Raw genomic sequence first — 20,115 nt, forward strand, 5'->3', positions numbered from 1 at the left:
GGGGCCGCGGCCATGCGCCCCGGCGCCTGAGGCCGGCGGCGGCGGCGGCGGCGGGGCGCCCGCAGCATGCGGAGGCTCCGGCGCCTGGCGCACCTGGTGCTCTTCTGCCCCTTCTCCTCGGGCCTGCAGGTAGGGGCGGGCGGCGGCCGGGGCCCGGCGGGGGCGGTGCGCGGTGCCCCGGGGATGCCCGAGCCGCTGCGGCAGTGCGGCAGCAGCGGGGATCCCGCGGCCGCTCCCGCTTTGCTTCTCCGTTTCCTCCCTTGGCTGGCGCTGGCGGAGGCGGCGGGGCCGGGCGACCCTTTCCTGGTGCAGACGGCACCGGGTTCCCGCCGTGCCGCGGGGAAGCTGCTGGGGAGCTGCGAGCGCCGGGGCGGGGGGCCGGCCTGGGCCTTTCCTCTGCAGCAGAGGGGTGAGAAATCCCGACTCTCGCCAAGCCCCCCGGGGCCACGGGAGGTCTCCCTGGAAAGGCCTGCTGCACCAGGCGCGGGGCACGGAGGAGCGGCTAACGTGGGGAGGGGGTTTCTGGGCACAGGGGGCCTGGGGCACAGAGGGAGGACGGAGGCAGAAGCTGGGGAAGCTCCAGGCAGGGTTCTCGGCCGGGCGATGCTTCGCTGCACGCGGCCGGAGCGCTGCACGCGGGACTCGGCGCTGCAGCGACTGCTCAGCTCCGCGGGCCGGGCCGGCGTCCCCGCTGGGGCCGAGCCGAGAGCCTGCTCCCGCTCCGGGCAGACGGGCCCTTGGCAGCTGAGCCGCTGCAGCAGGCTGGCTGCTTGCAAGCAAACCTTGGAAAAGAGGCCTGAGGAGCGGGCGCGCGGGCTGGCAGGCGCGCGCTGATGCACGCGCGAATCGCCGCGGGACGGCAGGGAGGCAGCGGGGCCTGGCCCGGAGGGCACGGGGGAGCCGGTTCGCATTGGAGCGAGCGTGGGCTGGGAGCCGGATCCGTGTCGCACAGGGATCGCCCGCGCGGATATGCGGCAGCGAGGTGACGGTCACGCCAAAGCGCCCCGTGCAGCAGGCAGAGAGAGAAGAGTTGCTAGAAGAAAAGCAGCGTTTAAGCACCATAAAGTCACTTTTGCTTCTCCTGGGTTATCCCTAGAACTAAACATGTCAAGCCTGATGAGCGAGAAAGGAGCCAAGAGCAATGCCGGCGGCGGGGCGGGAAGGGCCCGGCGCATCGACGGGGAGGCGTGGCAGGCCAAGGCCGGCCGTCGCGGGCCGATTCACACCTCGGCATTTCCAGTTAACGTGCAAAGCATCGCGGGCTTGACTCAAACGCGAACGCTTTCGTGTTGGGCTGCCGAGTAGCTGGGAAACCCATTTATTCGGGCCGGCGATTCGGCCGCGGAAGGCGCTGGGGGCGGCTGGGGGCTGCAGGGCTGAGCTCGTTCGCGGGGGCTGCGAGCGCCCCCAAACCGAGCTGGGGCCGGGGACCGCGATGCTTTTCCTCCCCGAGCCCAGCGCCGGCAAAGCGAGCAGGGCCCGGCGGCCGCGGGAGAAACGCCGCCGCGCTGCAAAGCGCTGCCCGTCGCGCCGCTGCCTCCGCCGGGCCCAGCGCTTCGCCCGGCTCCTCTGGGCGCAGCGCGGTAATCCCCCTGCTTTTAGGGAATTTTAAGTGACCTACTTGCAGCAGGAGTTGCATAAGAGCCTGGTGAATATATATATATATACATATATATAAAGGCTGAAATTTTTGGCAGTGCTCAAATCGGTTTGTAGAGGGGAAAAAGGAAAAAAAGAAAAAAAAAAAAAGAAAATCACGCTGAGCAAAACCACCACGAAGCACGGTGCAAAGGGGACACGGCTGGAGAGAAAGGGGCCCTTCCCCGCGGAGGGTCCCGCGCGCGCGCAGCGGCTCACACGGAGCCCCGGCCCTCACTGCCCTTTCCCTTCTCTTGCAGGGCCGCCTCCCCGGCATCAAAGTGAAATACCTGCTGGTGCTGTGGCTGGGCGTCTTCGTGGGCAGCTGGGTGGCCTACGTGCACTACGCGTCCTACTCCGAGCTCTGCCGGGGCCACGTGTGCCGCGCCGTCATCGTGAGTGCCGGCGGGCGCCCGGGCAGCCGCGGGCTTCGCTCCCTCCCTCGCCGGCCGCTCGGCTTTTCGCGAAGTTTGGGGGAGTCGCCCACGGGTGGACTCTGTCCTAGAGAACCTCAAAATCCTCAGAGCAAAATAACATTTTGGGCGTTTGCAGACAGCGCTCTCGCCTCCAAACGGCCTGTGTTGCCTTGCGATCAGATGTGCCTGTTTTATTAAAAGGTGTTTCTCTCTGCTACGAGAGGCTCACACAAAACCAAGGGAAACAGGCTCAGCAGGGGTGCAGTGACACTGGTGAGAAACAAAGTGCTGTCAAATAGATAAAGTAAAAATCGAGAAACAAGGGGAACGCGTGAGTTTGTGTGATCACCCACTGGTTGCCATCTTAACTGCTAATTTCTGACACTGGTAACAAATAATTCAGGCAAAGATACTTCCAAAAGTCATCAGTCTCCCTTGAGTAGGCTGCAAGATGCTTTTTAAGTGCACCTGGAACTAGGCGGTGTTTATTGACTCGTTAGCTGTCCCCAGGCCCGCGCTGCTTCCCAGGGGCCGAGCAGCTCACGTGCCAGTAAGTGCTGCTGCGTTTTCGAGTTCAGCACAGCTCTGCGGCACAACGGGCAGCGCCGCTGCCTTCGCAGTCCCGCTCCGTTGTCGGGAGACCTGTCACCGTTGCTCCAACTTAGGCCCGGGAAGGAAGAGCCTTTACCCAGGGCGGCCGGGCTCATGGCCCACGTAGGGGCCGGGCAGCTGCAGCTCACAACCTGCACCGCAACCTCTCGGCTGTGCTGGTCGTGTCGAGCGAGCGAGCGCACGCGCGCGGCTGTCGAAGCGCTGGCTCCAGCCTGGCAGCAGGGAAAGGCGGGCGAGGAGCTTGGAGCCCAGCAGCCTGGGGGAGCTGGCAGGCGCGACGGGGGCCCGCTTGCGCCCAGCCTCTGGGGTGCATCCGGGGCTCAAAAAACCGCAGGGCTGAGGCTGTGCGTCTTGGCTCGTCCTCTCTCATCCTGCACCACCACGAGTTCCTCCCTCTGCTTTCCTCTCCCCAGTGTGACCAGTACAAGAAAGGAATCATTTCTGGCTCGACATGCAAAGACCTGTGCGAGGAGCACACCCTCCGCTTCCAGCGCTGCCTCTCCTCCTCTCCCACGCAGCAGGTGGGTCACCCCGCTGGCCCCGGGGCAAAACCATCTCTCCCCCTCTACAGCAATCAACTAGCTACAGGAGATGGGTGAAATCACCAAAAAATGGTGCCTGACAAGCTCTGCCTACTCCCATTTCTGTTCCTCATCCCATATCACCCAGGTATTTTGCCTGGAAGAGGTGGAGCGGGCTCTTCCCAAAGCCCTCCTGGGCTGCTGCTCGCCCGGAGCTGCAGTGCTGCCCGGCTTGTGCAGCCGGGCTCCCAGAGCCGGCACAGCAGGTAACAGGGAGACACCTCGGGGCATCGCCCAGTCCCTCTGCAAACCAGCTCCCGGGCTGGATGACGCCCCAGCTCACACGTGGCCTCCTGGCGCACGGCGCACACGTTCCCCAGCCCCTTGGCCATCAGCTGGCCAGGCAGAAGGGCCACGACTAGGTTCTGAAGCTATGGTGCCCCTTTCTCCCCTTCTTCTGCATACCACATGGGAGGGAAGCTCGCGGCCCATCCCTTTGCTGAAGCTGCCCCGCAGGCAGAAGTCTCCACGGCTGCAGGCCCTGCGTCTTGGGGCCAGAAACCTCCCGGGCTCTGTTCCTGTCAAGAGCCCATAACAGCAAATGCAGAGGAGAGGTTTGTTTTTGCCCTGTCTTTACCATTTCCCTCTCCTTTGCTCTAGGTTTACAGTGGGCTCTGGAAGGAGAGAGAGGTGATCATCAAATGCGGTATTGAAGAGGCCCTAAAGGCAGACAGCAACCCGGACTCTGTGCCCAGGAGGGACGTGGTTCTCTTTGACAAACCGACACGAGGGACGTCGATGGATGAGTTCAAAGAAATGCTCCTGAATTTCCTAAAGGTCAGTGTGGCAAATCCCTCCAGGAGCCTTTAAGGCCTGGAATGCTGCTTACTAGTAGTAAAGAGCCTAACCTCAGCCCATCTTCCCTTCCATTTAAATAAGAGAAGTCTCTGATCAGAGCTGGGTAGATGTAGGATATGACTCCGTATGAAACTTCATTCTTGCACAGGAACGCTGATTTGCAAGGTCATCAGTAGCCCTGGAAGCTGCTGTCCTGTGGCTGAGTGACGTCCGTGCACAGCAAAGCTTATTCACAGGACCACGGGAGGCCCTTGCGGTGACAGTCCTGTTCAAGAGCAATTGCAAGTTACTCCTTGTACAAAAACGCGTTCAGGACTCCAAAGGCCGCAGCGGCGCGTTGTCATGCAGGTGACACGAGGAACTAGAGGGTGGCAGAAATAAGGTTTCTCCCCCTCGACAGGGCTGAGGGCAGGATAAACCCGCTATTATAAGAAGAGCGGTGATCTTTCAAGAGGCCGGAGCACGCGCGGTAGCGCAGGAGCCCAGGCTCCCGCGCAGCCGTCGGCACGGCCTGCTGGGGCCGCGTCACGAGCGAGCAGTGGTCTCGCACCTCCAAGTTCCTGAACTACAGCTGAGACCTTTCCTGAGCGGTGTTATGTACTGTCTGCCCTTAGCACAGGGTTTATATCACAGCGATAACGTGTAAATGAGAGGCTCTGAGCAGAGCCAAGTTCAGCCCCATCTCATGCCAGCTTTAACTGCCAGGATAGGCCCTGTCCAGCTGCGCTCTGAAGGTTTTTTTTTCTTTCCCCATCTGAGTTTAGAGCAGCCCCTAGTCTGCTACAATTATGCTGGAGCAAAACCCATGCACTGTAACGTAACACACAATTTGCTTTACCACTGCGGCTGTTCTGTCTTTCTCCAAGCCAAGCACTCAATTCTTTGCTTCCCAATTCATTTTCACAATATTGAGCCTGAACACAAAAGCTTAAAGGGTCTGATGCCATTTCTTATTCTGTTTGCAGTCCAACCTAGGAGATCAGACTTCTCTTGCAGCCTTGGTGAGCCAGATCATCACCATGGCAGATGTGAACAGAGATGGGAAAGTATCTTTAGCAGAGGCTAAATCCATCTGGGCACTACTTCAGCTCAACGAATTTCTTCTCATGCTCTCTTTGCATGAGAAAGAACACACTTCCAAACTCCTCGGGCACTGTGGAGACCTCTACATCACAGAGAAGATCCCCCACAACTCCCTCTATGGAACAGATGTCCCCTACTTCCTCCAGTCACTACTACCTTCAGTCATCCACCAATTCATCCACCAGTGGTTTGCACCAGCATGGCCCAGGCGGGCAAAAGTTGCCATCGGCCTTCTGGAGTTTGTGGAGGAGATATTCCACGGGACGTATGGGAACTTCTACATCTGCGAAACCAGCTTTAAGAACGTGGGCTACAATGACAAATATGACTTCAAGATGGTCAATCTGAGGAAGGTGGCAACAGAGATGACAATCAGAGGTTTCCTCAAGGGACGTCACTGTGAGCAGAATGTGGACTGCACCTATGGGAAGGACTGTATGGCGACTTGCGACAAACTCATGAAGCAGTGCAAAAGCGATATGGTGCAGCCAAACCTGGCTAAAGTCTGTGGGCTGCTGCAGGACTACTTGCTGTACGGAGCACCACCTGATTTGAAAGAGGAGCTGCAGAAGCAGCTCCGAACTTGTATGACCCTCAGTGGCTTGGCTAGCCAGATGGAAGTGCATCACTCCCTTGTGTTGAACAACCTCAAGACTTTGCTTTGGAAGAAGATTTCGAACACCAAATATTCCTAATGGGAGAAGCACAGTCCCAGAGTTTAGAATCTAAAGTCCTCGGGTAAAGTCCAGCCAAGGGTCAAAGGTCTGTATCTCCATCCTCTCCTCCCCAGGAAAACACCCTACTCCAGGAGTTCAGCATAGTTGCAGCCCCTTTTCCTTCATGAAAAGCAGAAGATCTCAACTTACACCACCCGGCAGAATCATTGAAACAGCGCTTTCGGTCTGCAAGAGTGTGCTGCAGAGCAGGAGTACCAAGAGCCTGGCTGAACAGGCTTGGGGGAAGATGACGACACAGGAAGAGATAAGGAACCAGAGCCCAGATGGATGCATAGAACTGTTCCTTGATTAACAGGAAAGCAGTACAGAAAGATGAGAATGAATCATTCATACTGTACTTGTCACATCTTATTTTGATGAACATCTCTTATGTAAATAAATAGCTTTTTTTTGTGAATCATGCCAGTACATCAATGGCAAAACAGCAGCCTTTTAAATACCAGCTTTCTTGTAATCTAAAAAAGCAGGTAGATTACTCCGCCCAAGAGTACTTACTTAAAAGTGTCCAAGTCATTCCCCATAAGATCCAGCTGTAACTTGGGAAGCAAATAAGCTGACTTTTCCACACAAGAGAATCCTGGCAGTTGTTTCATTCCCTGTTAAGTGCCTGACCCCACAGCAGTTTAAAGGCAGCTCCCCACCCAGCTGCTTCTGCATGTAGTGTGGAACTGTCTGCCAGACACTGTAAGCTATTCCAGTTCACGTGTCAGGTCTGAAAGCGTAAGGCAAGAACAGCTACAGGAAAGCTAAGGGCTATAACAAACAATTCTGCTGACAGGTTACCATATATGCTCCATGTTAACTTTGCACAATGCTCAATCAGCCATTCAGGGATAAGACAACCTCTTAATTTAATTCTCTTAAAATTAAGCTAGGCTTTCATTGCAGAGGTTAAAGATTAATACCAGAACAATCCACTGCTTCTCTCACTATTAAAGTAAGTTTCCAGGCAACCTTTCAACAGATACCGAGACATTTTGTCCTTTGGCTGTATAAATATTAGCAGGTCTCCAACTACAGTCCATTTCCTTTAAATGTTCAATTCCTCAACCTTTTAAAGCAGTGGGTAGACAGGAAGAGTTTACCTAAACTACCATGAGCTTGCTGTCTGTTCCCAGCACAGCTGTAGTCCTGCTGATGGACCATATGCCAGTGCTCTTGCCAATTGCTTAGCGAAGTGGAGCATATATCTGACATACAACCACTGGGGGAGGGCTGGGGGGAAACATCTGGCAGGATACATAGCCTCTGAAGGCAACCTTAAATGTCACGGCTGCAAAATTATGAGCCCTTTGGAGGAGAGATATCAATATTCCCTCCTATTAGATCTATAGGATCATCATTACCTCTCACAGTTATTTATAGAAGAAATGCTTTAGTGTCAACAGTGCTCTAAATCTAGCACAGAACCACTGCAGCTTGCTGTCCACAGAGAAGTCAGCTTTCCAACATATCTCCTGAAAAGGTGAGCATCCTTAGGGTGACCATCTGAATCACCTTTAATTCCATATTAATACTGCAAAGGAAGAGCCAGCGAAGACTCCACCTCCGGGTGCCGGACTGATGCATGCAGCTGTCAGTTCCTGTGCCAGCTTGTAAAGGGATTGTTGGGCGAAGGGGGAGGGTAAACACTGAAATTTTTAATGATACATGTAGCTACCATAGCTTTTATTCTATTGTCCTCTATTTCCATGACAACTAGCTCTGCTGGCAAATTAACTTTCTTCTGCTGTTAGAAAAAGGAACTTAAGCACGCAAAACCTTCCATTCAGATTTTCCATAAAGTTATTTTTGGTCCTCTGATCTGTGTTTGAAATTTTACTGTGGACTTTTCCCAGATAAATGACACTCCCTCTACCTTTAATTTCCTCCAGTACTCTCCCACCACAAAAGCAATATGATTAGATAAAGCAGCAGGTAAGCAGCCAGAAAGATGCAGGAAAAACAAACATTTCTTGTTTATCCACATAATCCTGAACACCAGAATCTCTTTAAGCATCTAGATGAAAACATGAAATTCAATGGGAGGGACAATGTACTAAAGAGAACTAGTTAAGACAGCTTTATTCAAATAAAGACATTTTTGACAAAAATCCATCACATCTCCCTCCATGTCATTAACTGAACACCCTAATAGCAGCACTGGACTGACACTCCAAGAATCACACTTGTGACTCACGCATCCTGGCTTTGCATTTGGAAAACAAAACTGAGTTTTGTCCCTCACTAATAAAAAGCAGTGTTTCTGAACACATATTTATGGTTTACAAGCTACTCTACAATATGGGAGGGAAGTGAGTAAAACTAAAGCTATTTTATACTCTTCATGTCTTCTCCAGATTTCCCACATTAGAGGCAGAAAAAGAGGAAGAGTCACAACACCAGAAGACCGACAACCTGATCTTCAAAGTAGCTGTTGCTTTAAAACATTATCAGATTTCATAGGCATTAGAAAGAGTGAGGTAAGAAGCAGTACTTCGATCTTTCACTGCTCAAGGCAAAATGACACACAGTTCCCATACACGCTAAGGAAAGTCCTAAATTCCAGAAAGGTTAAAAATGATATTACTTGGGATGCTACAAAGATACAAGCACAATCATTTCAAACTTACTGTAGTTGTATCATTATTTCACTTTTGTTTTTCAAAACCCCTTCTTAGCCATGTGGAGAAAACAGCTAGTGACATAGAAGTACTCTAGAATCTGGCTGTGAAAACAGTGTATGGAGCTGAGATTACCGGGAGAAGCGAAGATTACAACTTTTAAGGCATATTCAGCAGGAGCACAGCAAAAATAGAAACTTGGAGCAAAACAGCTATAATTTTTTAAACTGACATTTGACTACACAGGTTGCAGCAAATATTCTGAATCACAAGCAACATCACAGGCACTTTCACTGGCTGTAGTGTTGGAGTTTATTTGAACCCACGTATGAGAAAAGATGAAGCTTCAGGAATCTTCAAATGCAGACACTACTAAACATTTCTTTTGCTGCAGCCAGGTTTGCTGGAAATTCTAAAACTCACGGCATGATCTGCAAATAAAAGCCCAAGGATGTTAGAAAATAACTTCAATAGCCAGCAATCTTCTCCAATTCCAAAGCACTTAAATTTCCTAAGCTGTGCTACAGACAAACCTTTGTAACACTTATTTCTAAGGTGCATTCCAATTCTTTCATTGTACTCCTGTTTTCATGTACAGATTTCCTTGGAATTCACAGATTAAAATAAGCAGTGATATAAAAGCTTCTAAAGAACTTTAGTAAGAAACAAAGAGGTTAAGGCTTTTGTGGCCTTATCCCACCAAAAAAACCCTCAACGCACAATCTGAAATAGATACTAGATTAATATGAAATATGCAGATACATAAACCAAAATCTATCAGAGCCTCAACCTGAAAACATCCCTCCTAAAGTAGAGGTTTGTAAGCAAAAAAAGATTAAATATTGAATTTTAAGCTCTTTTCAGTTACAAATTTAAGATGTCACCAGTAGCAAGTATTTAGTTTTGTAAAGTCTCTTAAGTAGTCAGCGGGACAAAGCGTGTCAGCCCAAGGACCTGCCCCCTAACACTAACTATTTTGGTAACACATAGGGTTTAAGTAGGTTTCCAAGAAATGACATAATACCTACCTTCAACCCTTGAAGCAAGTTCCAGAAGAATTCATTCTCAAATGTAACTGTAAGAAGGAAAAAGATCTGTTTTTTCCCCTTCCCAAAAGCAAGCATGATTTTAAAGGCAGTTCAGAAGATTCACTCTGATTTACAATCATGTATTCATACATACATTTACCAAATCGTTGACTACACCTTCTGGTCAAACTTAGCACTTTTGGAAGTCAAGATGTTGTTGATAAATAGTACCCTGCTTCTAAAATTTAGCTACTATTTCCTTCGTATGCTAAATCCACACCCAACTGCTTCTACCCCACTCCAGTGCTTTCAAAACAACAAACTTAGGCATCTATTTCCCCTGCTTCCTCCACACTCAGGTGGAATTCTTGGTATCGACATAATGTTAATCCCTGCAAAATTAAAGAGGCATGTTATCCTGATTCCACAGACCAAACAGGCAAACAAGGATGTCTTGCAGGTCAGAAAGGACAGTAAAAATAGAATTAAAGAGTTCAAGAATAGAACTATCACTTCTATTTGTCCTTGCACAAAAGGAAAAGACCTTCTCCAGATGGAGTTAAAATTGGCATCCTTATAACTGCCTTTCAAAGGAAATTTGCTCCATCTTCCACTGATTCTCTGCAGAAAGAGGCGTGCATGGAAATCACGTTAAGCTACTAAGGCCTGGGCACTTGCAAGTTTCAGGCACAGGAAGCCCCTTCATTTCTGCCCCCTTTATGACATTAACAGTCACAACAGCAAAAAATCTGAGGACTCAGGACTATTACAATAAAGAATACTGAAATTTGCCATATCTCCATAATGATATCAGATGCAGTATGCAAGAAGCTTGAATTAGCATTCAATCTCTCTGTTGCGGCAGGATCTTAACTGCAAGATCATCCCTCTATATCTTGAGTCAAAACATGTTGCTTACTTAGAGGCTTTCTCATCTATGGTACCTAACAAGTAAGTCTGAGACAAGCTCTTATGGTTTCCACCCCTCTTCCTCTGCAGTTTGCAACAGGAAAGAAAAAAAAAAATCTGAAATTCATACTTGCAAAATTGTTTTACACCACATCTATGTTACACCTAGACTGATATTTGAAAGCAAGAGTTAGGAAGTAAGCATAGAGCAAGACTGAGTTCAACACAAGTTTAACAAACAGCTTTATGGAGAAAGTACTGCTCTGTATGCACATTAAACTGTTAAGATGTTAGTAAAGCACAAAAGTTTCAACATCAACTCCAGCCAAAGCCACAATGTACATGCCTTATATCATATAGGTTCAAAAACCTCCCTCACCTTTGCTCTGTGAAAATGTCTTCTTGGACATCTGCCTTCAGAGTTTTTCTTTAATCTAAAAACCACAGATACAAAAAGGAATTAAAAGCAAGGAAAATGGATGTCAGAAAGAATTTAAAAGGATTCTTCAAAGATTTAAGGAAGCAGTAGCTGACTTCAAATTCAGATTCAGCTGTATATTCTTTTCTGAAAGAATGGGGCAGGGAAGAGCATGGACTTCAAAACCACAAGGTAAAAACATGGTGCAGTGCTATATTCCCATGGAAGAATCCTGAGTAGAGTAAGACATGAAGAAAGCTACAATTTTCAAGCATGCTGCTCAGTATATGGAGTGAACAAGACTGCTGATGTTTGATGGCAGAACACTCAGTTTTATCTCTTGACCTTCATTAAAGGAATAGAAGTCCTCCACACTGAAGGATAAGGCTAGTTTCTGTACCCTACCTCTCCAGAGCTGTGAATCCCTCATCTTTCATGATTTAATATTAAAAGAAAAAAGGTAAAGCGAGAAGCAATTGTCAGGCTGTGGATCATCCCTGAGTACTCACAGGTTTCAGAGCACTAGCAAAGACATAGCCTTTTCCTCTTTGCCACCTAATGACACAAATGTGACACAGCAGCCACATTTGCAACACGAGCTGGGGCATGGAGTTAATCAACACAAACTTGCATGAACTACTGCTCACCTCAGGTCTTTGAGAAAACCTCCTGGGTCTGCCATGTTTACATGCCTCTCTCTGAAAAAGAAAAGTGATAAATACATAGAGCATTTATATTGCCTATTTAGACACACTTCAAAAGCCTGATAACATGGCTATTATTTCACTGCTGACAGAAGCTTGAGAAAGCCAGCCCAAGAGGCAAGCTAAAGAAATATAAGCAGAGAAAGCATATGTTTACCTTTCGTAGAGAAGCCAGGGCAGTAGGCATGCAACTCCCAGCATCTGCTCCCAGTGATGTCACCAACTTGCCACATAGCTTTAGATCACTTTAACTCGCATTCTTCCATCTGCAATACAAGTACAATTCTACATACTAGCTGTGCCTACAGTTTAAGATTAAATATTAAGAAAGCCCTGTAACCTTTCTGCTACACATTTGCTACAGTACATACAGGACAGCATTCATTTCTACTGCGTACAGATCTTGCACTTAGAATAGTCAAAAAAAGGAAAGAAAAAAAAAGAACAGGAGAGTTTAGTTTCTCAAGAACCACCTAATAAAACCTGTCTATTTATAAACAATGTCAGGCTATTAATCACTCTGAATGCTCACAGGTTTCAGAACAAACGAGCGTAGAACATAGCCTGTTTCTCTCTGCCACCTAATGACACAAAGATGCCACAGCAGCCACCTCTGCAACGCCTGTAGGGGCAGGAACCAATTCAATATAATCTATATATATTCACATATTATCCATAAAGTAGAAGATGCATGAAAATTTTACTGAGCATTACAAAGCATCAACAAACAAAAAGTATTTCATTACATTTATATGGGTTTGAAATAAAAAAAGTGAGTTTCAAATAATCTCTTACACTAGGCACACGCAAGACATTTCTGTTGCTTATCTTCTTCCAAAATTGGCTACAGAGTCCAAGATTAGGCCAGATGGGTCATTAGCTCCCATCAGACATTAATGAATCTGACATACGAAGTAGCCAGTTCGAACTACTTCACTTAGCAAGCACAACTCCATATTCCCATGTACTTATAAAATCTGATTCCTAAGCAAGTCAATCACTCTCCTTATGCTTACTGAAGCAACAACTTTAAGTCATTCTGCTGTGTACAAAACCCAGTAAGACTGAAAACATGATCTTTACAGATACCTCTATGTTCATGACTATGTCACCTATTCGGTAAAGTAGTATGACAAATAATATTTGGTGTATCTGTAGATAAAACATGTAATGCAGCACTTGAGAGTTGATAAGATCTCTGTACTTATTTTCCTGAATCATTAGGATTTTTTTTTAAAAAAGCGTCAGACTTTGATAAGGTTTGTGTTACATTCAAATCCACTTACCTTGATTTGCCAAGATGGAAAATCTTCACTTCAACTTGTGCACCTTCTGTTAGGCAAGAACATAAAAAAGAAAGCAGAAAAAATGTGTTTACTAACAAATGCTTAGCTGATTACTTGATCTTTTTGAACTGTATCACTTAACATCTCAGAAAAGCAGAAGACTAAAGCAGTTTTTAAAAGTTCATCTGCTAAATAGATTCAGTTTAACCACTCAAATCTTTAAAAAGTATTTCCCTCAAAATCCAAAACGGTGGCAGCCTGTAACTTTCTATGCTCCTTCACTAGGGGCATATTGCCTTGCCTTATGTACATCAATTCTAAAGCCTGCTTACGTTTCAGTTTCTAATATGCCTGACAGGGGGGTGTGTGTGTGTGTGTGTGTGTGTGTGTGTGTGTGTGTGTGTGTGCATATCCTGAACTTACACAGCCTACCAATCAGGAAAAAAAAAAAGTGTAACAGCCAGAAAACTTTTAAAAGAAAGGAAGCTAATGAAATTCTTGAAAATAAACTCTTCAGCAGCTTTATCTAGCTAAATAGCTTTAAAACTGCCTCAGAAAATATGATCTGATTTACTGAAGCAAAAATATCAACCAGTTACAACATAATCGATCAGTGAAAAGAACCAGAGACAGCTACACATTAATTCTGATGAAGTTTAAATCGTACAATGAGGAGCCAGCCACTAGAATCCAAACAACAAGAAAGTTAGGGAGAAGGCTCAGCAAAACCGCGAGCTTTCACACAGAACTTAAGGCCAAAATTCAGAAACATCATCGTGGAGCTCAGCCACCCCTAACCCCCCCGCCCCGTCCCCGCGCGGCCCGGCCAGCGCCCGCAGCTCCGTCCGGACCTTCCTCCTCCTCCTCCTCCTCCTCTCCAGGCGCGGGAGGTGCGCTCGGCTGCAGCCACGTCCCCCAGCTGCGGCCGGAGCCCGTCCCGCAGCGGCATGATGCGGGAAGAGGCACCCGAGGAGCCGCCGCCGCGCCCGCTCCCGCCGCGCCTCCCGCCGAAAGGGCCAGGCGGCTCCCGCCCTCCGCTTATATAGGCCGGCTGGACGGCAGGGCGGAGGGGACAACTCGCGCTGCGCGTTCGCTTCCCGGCAGCGCCCTCTGCTGGCCCGGAGGGCGGGGAGCAGCCTAGGCGGGGGGGGGGCGGGGGTGCGGACGCGGCCCGGGAGAGGGGACGTGGAAACGGGCAGGGAGAAGGGAACAGGGATGCTGACACGGCCATGGGGAGAGACCGCGGAGCAGGACACGGCCATGGGAAGGAGCCAGGAACAGAGACATGGCCACAGGGCGCAGGCGGGGCCAGGCACGCAGCCATGGAGGGGGCCGGGGCCCGGAACACGGAAAGGGAACTAGGCCAAAGGGGCAGGGACCCACGGCCAAGAGCTCTTCCGAGGCTGGGCCCGACCCCCAGTGTGCCAGGACTGGCCTAAGCCCTGCTGGAGAGATAGAGCTCTTCCCCAGGCTGGGCCCGACCCCCAGTGCGGCAGGACTGGCCTAAGCCCTGCTGGAGAGATACAAGGCATGTTAGGGGCTGAATTTCCTTTTTCCTGGCTCCACCTTGAAGTTCCCGAGCCCCATCCCAACACATCCTCAGCATGTCTCCACACACAACACGGTTTCCAGCCTGCAGTGCTACGGACCAGCCCTTCGCAGCCCCCAGTCCCGGGCCTGCCCTGCCCCGAGGGGTTCCCAGCTGCAAACACCCTTCACCCTTTTGCCTTGACCCATCTAACATCGTGTTTGAGAGACTTCTCATCCTTCCTCCAGGGAAGAAAAAAAAGGATAAAAGACCACTTTATTTGACACATCAAGAAGAAATGTGGTTTCATAGAAGATCACACGCTCAGAAATTGGAAGGCCACAGGACAGAAGTGTCTCCTTGCACCACGGACAAATACAAGGAAAGGAATTGGGACTGGCCCTGCTCCATCTCCCCTTGGATCGCTCTGCCCAGCTTTTTTTTTTTTGGAGGGGAAAGTGGAACAGGGAAATTCCTTCACAGGCGCATCCTCCACAGCGGTTACTGCTGAAGGATTTCTGCACAGCAGCAGAGCTGGAGGGTCCCTTGTAGCAACCAGCCCTGCTCTGCCAAAAGCCAGTGGCTAGGCTCCTGGTGCAGGATCAGACCCCAGCACCTGTGGGAGTGGAGCAGGACGCCTCATCTCCTCATGCCCCTTGTCAGTGGGGAAGATACGTCAAGCTGCTGGGCACGGTCACTTCTGTCCCTAGGCCAGCGTGAGAGCGAAGCAGCTCTAAGCACCCTCCGCTTTGCTCTGCAGCTCGTAGAAGACCTCGTTCTGCTTCCTCTTGTCCTTGGCACGGATGATGGTCATCTTGAAGAGCTTGCAGTAGAGCTCCATGGCCGTGGGGCTGTCGTCATTGCCGGGGATGGGGTAGGTGATCAGGCAGGGGTTGCAATTTGTGTCCACCACTCCCACCGTGGGGATGTTCATTTTGGCAGCATCCCGGATGGCCACGTGGGGCTCAAAGACGTTGTTCAGGCTGCTGAGGAAGACGAGGAGGTCGGGCAGGCGGACGCCAGGCCCGAACTGGACGTGGGCGTTGGTGAGCAGGCCGCCCTGCCAGTAGCGGGTGTGGGCGTACTCCCCGCACTCGCGGGCCGTGCTCTCTACGAGGTGGCTGAACTGGCGGTTGCGGGAGATGAAGAGGATGATGCCTTTGCGGTAGGCGATGTGCGCTGTGAAGTTGAGAGCCAGCTGGAGGTGCTGCATGGTCTGATCCAAGTCGATGATATCCTGGCCGAGGCGGCAGCCGAAGATGTAGGGCTCCATGAACCTGTGGGGACAGAAGCAGGGCGACACAAGGGGACGCGGGGACTGGGGGGGGCTACAGGCCTCGAGCAGCGTTTCTGAATGCGGCGTGCCCCCACACAAACCTTCCCACGTCTCCAACCAGCGTGGGGAAACGCTCCCAAAGGACACCGGAGTCCTTGGTACGTAACACCTGCCCCCTCTGTCCCAGCTGGCCTCAGAAGGGCTGCAGGTCTTGCGACGCCTGCATCGCACCGGGGAACCAGCGCTTTTGCAGGGCAGTAACTGCGCCCAGGCAAGAATGTGGGTCCATCCAGGCAGTGCCAGCCCTGGCCCAACCTAGAGCAACCTCCAAAGAGGTCTAGGCGAACACTTCTGATTTCAGCAAGTGGTGGATCATGAAAGAGGGTCACTCACCTATGCCGGCATCCCTTTTTGTGACCCAAGTGCACCCGGGCATCAAAGAGATCTTTCAGGGAGAAGAGCTCCTTCACGTTGAAGAAGTCGGGGTGGCTGAGAGGCTCGGCGATCAGCCTGTCGTCCGCCTCTGAGGGGAGAAGGGAAAAAAAACGACTGCTCCCTCCCACTGTCTGCAGGACTAGAGAACGGGCTCTTTGCTGCCCGTGTCACCATCTGCAGCGCCCTGCGAGCTTGCACACCGCAGTCCCCGACGCACCCATGGCCAGACGCGTGCTATGAGCACCAGCTTGCTAGAGCCTGGCGACACTAGCAACGATGCTGCTCGTCTCCTGGTCCTGGGTGCGTGCAGCCAGGTAGCACTGCAGGGTGCGGGGCTGCAGCTGAGCGCTGCCGAGGGCTGCAGGGCGGCCGGAGACCAGCGCTGTGGGGGTGCAGCTGGGCGATGCCAATGGCAATGCCATGGGGTGCAGGGCAGCAGCCACACAATGCAGTGCAGTGCAGGCTGGCAGGTGGGCAGTGCTGTGGGGTGCAGGGTGGCAGCCGGGCAATGCCGTGGGGCGCAACCAGGGGATGCCATGGGGTGCAGGGTGGCAGCTGGGCAATGCTGTGGGGTGCAGGGTGGCAGCAGAGCAATGCCGTGGGGCGCAGGGTGGCAGCTGGGCGGTGCCGTGGGGTGCAGCCAGGAGATGCCATGGGGTGCAGGGTGGCAGCCGGGCAATGCCATGGGGTGCAACCAGGGGATGCCACGGGGTGCAAGGTGGCAGCCGGGCAATGCTGTGGGGTGCAACCAGGGGATGCCATGGGGTGCAGGGTGGCAGTTGGGCAATGCCATGGGGTGCAAGGTGGCAGCCGGGCAATGCTGTGGGGTGCAACCAGGGGATGCCATGGGGTGCAGGGTGGCAGCCGGGCAATGCCGTGGGGCGCAGGGTGGCAGCCGGGCGGTGCCGTGGGTCTGGCTCGGGACACCCCCCGCCCCCCCGGTCCCGGTGCAGCCCCCGCCCGGAGCGGCCCGCGGCAGGGGGGCCGGTGCGCGGCACTTACCGCTGGGCTGGCGGGCCGGCGCCGGGGCCACCACGGTGCTGCAGAGCCGCGGGGCTGCTGCGGGGGGGAAGCACAGCGGGTCACACGGGCCGGGCCGGGCCGGGCCAGCACCGCCCGGCACCGCCCGGCACCACCCGGCCCGGCCCGGCCCGCTCACCCGCCCGCAGGAGCCTCGGCACCGCCATGCTCCGTGCGCGGCGGCGCAGGGCGAGCAGGAGGAGGAGGAGGAGGAGGAGGAGGAGGAAGGCCGGGCGGCGCCTTCCGCTTCCTGTGCGGCCCCGGGCGCCGTCGCAGCGCCGCGGGAGGCGGAGGGCGGTGCGGCCGCCCCCGCCCCCGCCGGTCCCCGGGCCGCGGAGGCGCCGGGCAACGGGACGCGCCGCCGCCCGCGCCCAGCTCGGGCCCGACCCGGAGCCCCGCACCGACCCCAGCGCGGCCTCAAGACCCTGCACCCAGATCCCAGCCCCGGACCCTGCTCGGACCCGACCCCACACCCAAATCCCACTCCCCACCCAGACCCCGGACCCTATTTGGACCCTGGCCTCACACTCAAACCCCCAATCCAGAGCCAGACCCGGACCCCAGGCTCAAACCCCATCCCCGACCCCAGACTGTACCTGGCCCCCAGCCCGGGACCCCCTCGCTGGGACCCCAACCCGGACCCGCGGCCCAGATCGCGGCCTCGTTCCCTGCCGCATGTCCGGGCCCCCGGGCGCGGGCAGCCCCGACGGGCCGGCCCCGGAGCCCCAGCCCCCCCGGGACCCCCGCACCAGCGACTTCTACCGCGTTAGCGACAAGCTGCCGGCCAGGTTCAACCACCCGGCGTGCTTCCAGGGCTACCGGTGAGGACGGGCCCGGCTCCCCGGCTCCCCTCCATCCCGCGCACCGCCAGGATGTGCTTTTGCTGGAAACGTTTCCGTGATGCAGCTTTATGTTCTCTCCCCTAGAAAAAAGGAGCCTCACCCCCTGTACAGGACCAGCAACCAGACCTACGGGAGCAAAGCGCCGACGGTGCACGAGATGCCGGTACGTATGCACCTGGGACTAATAAAAGCATCTTTCAGGCTTTTCTTTGATATTTACTTTAGTTACTGCTGCAGTTTGCGCGTTCTTAAAACCTCCAGCGATGATTGCTCCTATTTTCTTAAATCTTTATAAGCTAAACACCACCATCCTGGTAACACTAAATCTCCATTTGCTGTAGCAATTACAAATTTTATGTATATATGCAAGGTAAGCAGTTACCGTTCTGCGCAAAGTTTCTTGCTTTTGGCACAAGCATGCTGGAGAAAAAAAGTATGGGCTTAGCAGATACTCCAGTGTTTCTAGGCAGGTTTTACACGAGGATAAGACAGACCAGAAAAAGTCAGTTATCAGTACGGTTTCCATCATCTAGGTCTTATCCTGGAATGTGATAGACTAAAGAAGGGATTATATTTAACAGGACAAAAATCTCTTCTGTATATAAGCCCAGAGAACTATTCCTTGTGTGACTTTTGCTGCTGAATGCTATTACTGAATGTACGCAGTATTTATAGGTAAACTCCTCCACTTTTATTCTACAGAGGAAAAGCAACTGGGAGAATGATTTGGGGCTCTAAAGACTGGCAAGCTTGAGGGTTTTGTTTTCATTCTACAGCAGTGGTTAATGCAGAAGGTTCACGACAGAGAAAGGACAAAACTCCTCTTCCCCTTTCCAAGCATAGCTCAGCCCTCACACAGCAGTTCTGAACCATCCTGACCCCCCGCTTCTGGCCTCTGCAACACCCTGTGACAATGAATTCCTCAAAGGGCCTTAGGATAACCTACCCTTACTGTTTTGTATGGACATTTAAAACATCTCCTTTCTCGCATTTTCTCCTTTCCACAGACCTCCTACTGCATCACCTCACATGCTTTCTCAAATACTCTGGGACTGTGTGGCATGTACAGGGATAACGGGCTCAACACCTTCCTCGAGAAGAGCCACGTGACCGGCCCCGACAACTTCATCACCTCCTCCGACCACCTCAACTTCCATCCCAGTTACAACCCAAGTGGGCCATCGCACTGTTAGGAGATTCGCAGCACTGGCGAGTGCAGCATGAAGCCCCTTCAGTTTACTATTGGTTACCTAGTGAAAACAAAATAAAAAGCAAGCAAGGAAGCAACCACACTAACTTTATCCTAAATCTGTTGCTAAGCCTCTTTTGAAAGCATGAAGCACCATTGCACTTGACCAACTCAACTAGGTTATAGGCTCTTTCATCAAGCCCAGGGCAGATTTCTGCTGCAGCAATGCCACGTGCCATCGGGCTGCAACGGGGCTCTCTTACTAGAGCGTTTGGCCTCAGGTTACCTCTTCAGAAAGCAGCCGTGGGATGTCACGAACCGCTGTGAGCAGAGAATTAAGTGGGTAAGCAAGCTTGTATGAAAACCATATTGGTGGGAGGCCTAAACTGGAAATATTGTTTCAGAGCTCTTGTGTTAATAAAGAAACACATCCAGGAAAATAATGGATTTCTTCAAAATGCCTGTGAGCATGCAGGAATATTGCGACCATCAAAGCAAACATGGACAGCTCGGAGGCAGCGCACTTGCCCATGCCATGCTGCTCCATGAATGCTCTAGGAACAACATGCAACTATTATTCTTGGATGAGCCAGAGTGGTTTTATTGCTCACTCAGTATTGATTCTCTATTAGGATAAGCTGGGAAAGGCCAATTAGTACGAGTTGCAACAACGGCTTCTATGGCATTGGCATTGTATCTGCTGCAAGAAATCTGCAGTACTTAAGAAATTCTGATGGATGTCACTGAACAGAGTAAAACTGTATAGACAGACTGTTAGGAAAATAATTCAAACAGCAAAGTAATCAGCAACAGATTAACAAACAGTTCACAATGTTAACAGTGTAAATCAGGATCTAATATGAATTTTTCTTCTTAGTGCAGGAAAAAAAACCCATCCAGCTTGGTAACATGACAGTTCCTGTAACAACGTAATGAAATAGCTACAAAATTAACTGATTAAAGGTAACAGTATATTCATAAAAAATAACACAAAAAAAAAAAAAAAAAAAAA

General features: G+C 51.5%; 3 protein-coding genes, 1 long non-coding RNA gene and 2 other non-coding genes across 7 annotated transcripts; 2 read left to right on the top strand and 4 right to left on the bottom strand.

Moving 5' to 3' along the window:
• The first annotated feature begins 14 nt into the window (after nt 1-14).
• On the top strand, nt 15-6,243 carry DIPK1B (divergent protein kinase domain 1B). Its single transcript, XM_085325228.1, has 5 exons — nt 15-129; nt 1,899-2,033; nt 3,080-3,187; nt 3,848-4,024; nt 5,011-6,243. The coding sequence occupies exons 1-5, from the start codon at nt 67-69 to the stop codon at nt 5,821-5,823; spliced, it is 1,296 nt and encodes a 431-aa protein (XP_085181354.1). The 5' UTR covers nt 15-66; the 3' UTR covers nt 5,824-6,243.
• A 1,661-nt stretch (nt 6,244-7,904) lies between these two features.
• Nucleotides 7,905-13,818, bottom strand: LOC146584108 (uncharacterized). Of its 2 annotated transcripts, none has more exons than XR_014898252.1 (7): nt 13,665-13,818; nt 12,814-12,856; nt 11,685-11,793; nt 11,471-11,521; nt 10,785-10,839; nt 9,497-9,543; nt 7,905-8,899 (listed from the first exon to the last, which is right to left on the bottom strand). It is a non-coding gene; the product is annotated as an uncharacterized LOC146584108 (long non-coding RNA). The 2 variants fall into 2 exon arrangements; XR_014898253.1 differs by having other exon boundaries at nt 12,814-12,859.
• On the bottom strand, nt 11,299-11,432 carry LOC146584109 (small nucleolar RNA SNORA17). The gene has a single exon (XR_014898272.1). It is a non-coding gene; the product is annotated as a small nucleolar RNA SNORA17 (small nucleolar RNA).
• Nucleotides 12,027-12,162, bottom strand: LOC146584110 (small nucleolar RNA SNORA17). The gene has a single exon (XR_014898271.1). It is a non-coding gene; the product is annotated as a small nucleolar RNA SNORA17 (small nucleolar RNA).
• Nucleotides 13,819-14,600: 782 nt separating the features above from the next.
• MRPS2 (mitochondrial ribosomal protein S2) lies at nt 14,601-17,286 on the bottom strand. Its single transcript, XM_085325319.1, has 4 exons — nt 17,212-17,286; nt 17,055-17,111; nt 16,011-16,140; nt 14,601-15,618 (listed from the first exon to the last, which is right to left on the bottom strand). The coding sequence occupies exons 1-4, from the start codon at nt 17,237-17,239 to the stop codon at nt 15,075-15,077; spliced, it is 759 nt and encodes a 252-aa protein (XP_085181445.1). The 5' UTR covers nt 17,240-17,286; the 3' UTR covers nt 14,601-15,074.
• A 47-nt stretch (nt 17,287-17,333) lies between these two features.
• Nucleotides 17,334-19,206, top strand: PIERCE1 (piercer of microtubule wall 1). Its single transcript, XM_085325320.1, has 3 exons — nt 17,334-17,893; nt 17,999-18,077; nt 18,922-19,206. Exons 1-3 carry the CDS (start codon nt 17,748-17,750, stop codon nt 19,105-19,107), a joined length of 411 nt encoding a protein of 136 aa, XP_085181446.1. The 5' UTR covers nt 17,334-17,747; the 3' UTR covers nt 19,108-19,206.
• Nucleotides 19,207-20,115: the final 909 nt, after the last annotated feature.

The sequence above is a fragment of the Rhea americana genome, unplaced genomic scaffold, assembly GCF_003343005.1.
Source record: "Rhea americana isolate MKP2758 unplaced genomic scaffold, rheAme1 scaffold_97, whole genome shotgun sequence".
Lineage (NCBI taxonomy): Eukaryota > Metazoa > Chordata > Aves > Rheiformes > Rheidae > Rhea > Rhea americana.

Bases quoted from the DNA above. Each gene is read 5' to 3' on its own strand.
- DIPK1B (XM_085325228.1), top strand. From the start codon at position 67: ATGCGGAGGCTCCGGCGCCTGGCGCACCTGGTGCTCTTCTGCCCCTTC. The intron at 130-1,898 runs GTAGGGGCGGGC...CTTCTCTTGCAG, and splicing joins CCTTCTCCTCGGGCCTGCAG to GGCCGCCTCCCCGGCATCAA. The intron at 3,188-3,847 runs GTGGGTCACCCC...CCTTTGCTCTAG, and splicing joins CCTCCTCTCCCACGCAGCAG to GTTTACAGTGGGCTCTGGAA.
- MRPS2 (XM_085325319.1), bottom strand. From the start codon at position 17,239: ATGGCGGTGCCGAGGCTCCTGCGGGCGG. The intron at 17,112-17,211 runs GTGAGCGGGCCG...TCCCCCCCGCAG, and splicing joins GCCGAGGCTCCTGCGGGCGG to CAGCCCCGCGGCTCTGCAGC. The intron at 15,619-16,010 runs GTGAGTGACCCT...CTGTCCCCACAG, and splicing joins AAAAAGGGATGCCGGCATAG to GTTCATGGAGCCCTACATCT.
- PIERCE1 (XM_085325320.1), top strand. From the start codon at position 17,748: ATGTCCGGGCCCCCGGGCGCGGGCAGCCCCGACGGGCCGGCCCCGGAG. The intron at 17,894-17,998 runs GTGAGGACGGGC...TCTCTCCCCTAG, and splicing joins GCGTGCTTCCAGGGCTACCG to AAAAAAGGAGCCTCACCCCC. The intron at 18,078-18,921 runs GTACGTATGCAC...TCCTTTCCACAG, and splicing joins CGACGGTGCACGAGATGCCG to ACCTCCTACTGCATCACCTC.